General features: G+C 37.8%; 1 protein-coding gene across 1 annotated transcript in view; it reads left to right on the forward strand.

The window, feature by feature from the left end:
• The window catches only part of LOC109832312 (protein ENHANCED DISEASE RESISTANCE 2-like), a 23,960-nt gene that overhangs the window by 5,770 nt on the left and 12,519 nt on the right, over nt 1-5,671 (forward strand). Inside the window, exon 5 of the mRNA XM_020399733.1 lies at nt 121-221. Coding sequence (XP_020255322.1) covers nt 121-221 — 101 coding nt within the window. The remainder of the gene's footprint in view (nt 1-120; nt 222-5,671) is intronic.

A 5,671-nucleotide genomic window follows, 5' to 3' on the forward strand; every position in this document is an offset into this window, starting at 1 on the left:
GAGAACACACACCCAAAAAAATCTTTCAATGTACAACTTGCTTTTCATTAATTAAAGTCTGGTTGTAAAAGTAGGAAGAGGAAGTTATGCATTGATTGTTTAAAGGCTATTTTCTTGCAGCATCAGGGATTAAATACGTCCAATGGGAATAAGAACCTTGCTTCATACAAGTCGATAGGGGGTAATCAAAGGAATGTTTGCTTCGACGATCAGGAGAGTCAGTAAGTGGAAAGTCTTATACAGTCTTATTACTCATGTTTGTTTGGCTAAAAGGGAAAAGATAATCTCTTTCTTAACTGATGTTAATCGAACCATTTCTCAAATACTTCTGTCGAAATGTTAGTCTTAGTGATGCCATGATCCAGCGCAAAGTAGGCTTCTTTTGTCTTGTTATTACCTATTTAGGTGCCGTTCATTTATGTTTAGCTGTACATGATCTAAGTTTTTGTTAAATTTGTTGAAAGGGACGGGCTGAGTGGCAACCGGAAATTTTGAAAGCAAATAAAGTGGACGGGCCCACCTCAATTAATTTGACCGAAAGAAGAAAACAAGGCCAAATTTTTGACTGAGAAAAAGTTTCGGTGGCCGAAAGTTTTGAAAAGGAAAAAGGTGATGATGGGGCTCACTACTGGCCCCACCACTAATAATATTTTATTAGTGCATAATATTTTTCCAAACATTATAAATATGCCTATAACTCTTCAGAAAAAATCATCATAGAAACAACTTCTCTTATAGAAGAGTGAGAGAAAATTGAAAGTAATTTTCGGAGTGAAATTTGGGTTGTGAGTATTTGTGAGAGTGTTTGTAAATTTTCTCCCCTTAGTAAAAGGTCTGCAGCAGCCCATGAACGTAGGTAATTTTGTGCCGAACCACATTAAATTTGCGTGTCTTATTATTCCGCCTTTATTTTGCTTTCTCGTAAATCTGGTTATAGGAGAATTTGCATAATTTTTCAACAACTGGTATCAGAGCTCTGCTTGTGATTTCTGTCAATTTTCTGCAAGGTCACTATTCATGTGAATAGAAAATTTTGTGAATAGTAAAACTTTACTGGCGGTACCGATTTGTCAGCAGAGGTGTCTTAATACACGGTGGTTCACAAAACAGTCAGAAACGATCCAGAGGGTGTCAAATTCGAGTGAGAGCGATGGCTGCAGACGAAGAGAATGTGAAAATTGAGAAGTTCGATGGTGCATACTTCGGCTTTTGAAAGATGCAGATCGAAGATTATTTGTACCAGAAGAAACTGTATCAACCTCTCTCAGGAAGTAAGCCAGCTGACATGAAGGATAAAGAGTGGGCTCTTTTCAACAGACAAGCCCTTAGAGTTATCCGATTGACGTTATCCCGCGACGTTATCCCGCAACGTTACTTTCAACATAGCAAAGGAAAAGACCATGACGGGTTTTATGACGGCTCTCTGCAGCATGTATGAGAAACCCTCTGCCTCAAATAAAGTTCACTTGATGAGACGGTTGTTCAATTTGCGGATGACAGAAGGCACATCAGTAGCTCAACATCTCAATGAACTCAATACAGTCACAAGCCAGTTGAGTTTAGTTGGAATTGAGTTTGATGAAGAAGTACGACCATTGATACTTTTATCTTCTCTACCAGAAAGTTAGAATGCTACTGTCACAGCTGTGAGTAGCTCGTCAGGAAGCAATAAGTTAAAATTTGATGATGTTCATGATCTGATTCTTATTGAAGAATTCGACGGAGAGAATCGGGTGAAGCATCAACCTCTTCAGCTTTACACATGGAGTCTAGGGGGAGAACTTTAGAAAGAAGTTCAAATCGCGGCAGATCAAAATCTAGAAGGAGCAAATCTAGATCGGGAAAGAAAGATTTCAACTGCTATAATTATGGCAAGAAGAGTCATTTCAAGAGGGAGTGCCGGGCACCGAAGAAAAATACCGACGCACATGAGTCTGCCAACGTGACCGAGGAAGGAGGTGATGCTATGATTCTAAGCGTCAACAGTCTGATTGAATCATGAATTCTTGAGTCAGGGGCATCCTTCCATGCCACCCCATACCGAGAAATCATGAAGAACTATATCAGCGGTGATTTCGAAAAGGTACATCTAGCAGATGATGAAACCTTAAAGATCGTTGGCAAAGGAGACATCCGATTAAAATTACCAAATCAGACCATATGAAAGCTGCAAGGAGTGAGACATATTCTTGGCCTTAAAAGGAATTTGATCTCCGTGGGACAGTTTGATAGAGAGGGTTACTGTACAACCTTCTCAGGTCATGAATGGAAGATTACCAAAGGAGCACTCATCATTACTCGAGGTAAGAAAGCCGGTACTCTATATGTAATCTCTAACTTAGAGAATATCATTGCAGTAACAGATACAGATGAAAAATCAAACATATGACACCAAAGACATGGCCATATGAGTAAGAAAGGGATGAAGACACTTCTGTCAAAAAAAAGCTGCCGGATCTGAAGAATGTAGATGTTAGCCTATGCGAGGATTGCATCTTTGACAAACAAAAAAAGTTAGTTTTGCAAAGATTGACAAGACACCCAAGGCAGAAAAGTTAGAACTGGTTCATACCGACGTATGGAGACCATCTCTAATTCCATCTCTTACAGGCTCACTGTACTATGTCACCTTCATTGATAATTCTATAAGAAAGGTGTGGATCTATTTTCCAAAGAAGAAATCAGAAGTTTTTGATACCTTCACAAAATGGAAGGCCATAGTGGAAAAAGAAATTGATTTGAAGATAAAGCGGTTGAGGTCAGATAATGGAGGAGAGTACAAAGATAGAAGATTCAAAGAATTTTGCACAGATCAAGATGGAGAAAACAATTCCCATGACACCGTAGCAGAATGACGTAGCGGAGCGCATAAACAGAACTTTGAATGAACGTGCCAGAAGCATGAGGATACATGTTGGCTTGCCTAAGTTCCTATAGGCTGAAGCTATCAATACCACAGCCTACCTAATCAGCTACGGGCCCTCAGTTTCCTTGGACGGTGAAATACCAGAAGAAGCTTGGAGCAGGAAAGAGGTAAACCTTTCGCATTTAAGAGTTTTTGGTTGTATCTCTTATGTACACATAGATTCTATTAAAGAAATAAACTTGATACCAAATCTAACAAATGTGTTTTTGTTGGTTATAGTGGTGATGAGTTTGGTTACCAGTTTTAAGATTATAAAAATCAGAAGATCATCAGAAGCAGAGATGTCATATTCAATGAGAATATGATGTACAAAGACAGATCAACTGCAGAATCAAGTAGCTCCAGTACAAAAGTTAAAACAAAGAAATTTGCTGAATTTGAGGAGATTTCTGAAAATGATGTCCAGACTAGTCCTGAAGTAGTTCAAGAAGAACCAAGCACGCCAGAATTAAGACGCTCCTTCAGAATTCCTAAGCCAACTTAGCGTTATTCGCCTTCTTTGCACTATTTGTTACTGACCGACAGTGGTGAACCAAAATGTTATGATGAAGCAATGCAGGTGGAGAATTCAGTCAAGTGGGAGTCTGTTATGCAAGATGAGATTGACTTGCTTATGTCAAATCAGACGTGGGACTTAGTTGAATTACCACCAGGTAAGAAAACTCTTCATAACTAGTGGATTTACAGGATAAAAAAAGAGCATGATGGGAACAAGCGCTACCAGGCAAGATTGGTTGTCAAAGGCTTTCAGCAAGAAGAAGGTATTGACTACAATGAAATTTTCTCTTCGATCATGAAACTGATTACAATCAGACTGGTGTTGAAAATTATAGTTGCTGAGAATTTACATATTGAGCAGTTAGATGTAAAAATAGCTTTTCTTCATGGTGATTTAGAGGAGAAGATCTATATGAAGCAACCAGAAGGCTTCATAAAGGCGGGCAAGAAAATTTTAGTATGTCGTTTGAAAAAGAGCTTGTATGGATTAAAACAAGCTACCATGCAGTGGTACAAGAAGTTTAACAGATTTATGAGCAACAACGGTTTTACTAGTTACTAAGCAGATCATTGTTGCTATCTCAAAAGATTTGATAATAGCTTCATTATTTTATTGTTATACGTTGATGACATGCTCGTTGCAGGTTCAGATCTGCAAGAGATTATAAATTTGAAGCAAAAATTAACAAAGCAGTTCGTAATGAAAAATCTTGGCATTGCAAAGCAGATTCTTAGAAAGAGAATCAAGAGAGACACGAAGTTTGAGACTATGATGTTATCACAGGCTGAGTACATCAACAAAGTACTCTCATGGTTTAATATGCAAGATGCTAAATCAGTAAGTACAGCTTTAGGTGTTCATTTTAGACTTTCCAAAGAACAGTCACCGAAGATAGAAGAAGAGCATGTACACATGGTGAAGGTCCTGTACGCCTCAACAATTAGAAGTCTGATGTATACCATGGTTTGTACAAGGCCAAATATTGCTCAAGCAGTGGGAGCTGTTAGTAGGTACATGAATAATCCAGACAAGGTACACTAGAAAGCAGTCAAATGGATTCTCAGATATCTACGGGACATCATAGGTAAAGCACTTTGTTTTAAAGGTGAAGATACAATACTAACAGGTTATGTGGATGCTGATTTAGCAGAAAATATTGATATCAGAAGAAGCACTACATTGTATGTCTATACTCTAGGAGGTACTGCAGTAAGTTATGTTTTTTAACTGTAGAAGATAGGTGCTCTCTTTACAACTGAAGCAGAATATGTCGCTGTCACATAAGCTAGCAAGGAAATGGTTTAGCTTCAAAGTTTCTTGGATAAATTAGGCAAGAAACAAGAAGACAATGTCTTATATTACGACAGTCAAAGTGCTATTCATTTGGTCAAGAATTCGTCTTTTCATTCCAGAACGAAGCATATACAGGTGCAATATCATTTTATCCGATCACTTTTGAAAGATAAAATTTTAAAACTTGAAAAGATCAGTGGAGCTCATAATCCGACAGACATGCTGACAAAGACGGTGACTACTGACAAACTGAAGTTGTGTTCAGCTTCAGTTGGCCTGCAATAGTATCAAGATCGGGGAAGAACTGCTGCATAGATCAAGATGTGAAGACAGATTAAAATCAGTCTTTAAGTAGGAGATTATTGAAAGGGACGGGTTGAGTGGCAACCGAAAATTTTGAAAGCAAATAAAGTGGGTGGGCCCACCTCAATTAATTTCACCGAAAGAAGAAAGCAGGACCGAATTTTTGACTGAGAAAAGATTTCGGTGACCGAAAGTTCTGAAAAGAAAAAAGGTGGTGGTGGGCCCCACCAAGGACCCCACTACTAATAATATTTTATTAGTGTATAGTATTTTCTCAAACACTATAAATAGGCCAATAACTCTTCAGAAAAAATCATCCCAGAAACAACTTATCTTATAGAAGAGTGAGAGAAAATTGAAAGTAATTTTTAGAGTAAAATTTGGGTTGTGAGTATTTGTGATAGTGTTTGTAAATTTTTTCCCTTTAGTGAAAGATCGGCAGCAACCCGTGGACATAGGCAATTTTGTTTCGAACCATGTTAAATTTGCGTGTCTTATTATTCCGCATTTATTTTTGTTGAGAAATTAATGTAATTGAGGGATATTAGAGGGGTTTTATGTAAATGTGTGTGTAAGGCTATATAAGCCAAGCTATTCTATCAATAGAAGATATCTTTTTAACCATATTCTTTCAACTTGGTATCAGAACT

This window comes from Asparagus officinalis, chromosome 1 (genome assembly GCF_001876935.1).
Source record: "Asparagus officinalis chromosome 1, Aspof.V1, whole genome shotgun sequence".
Lineage (NCBI taxonomy): Eukaryota > Viridiplantae > Streptophyta > Magnoliopsida > Asparagales > Asparagaceae > Asparagus > Asparagus officinalis.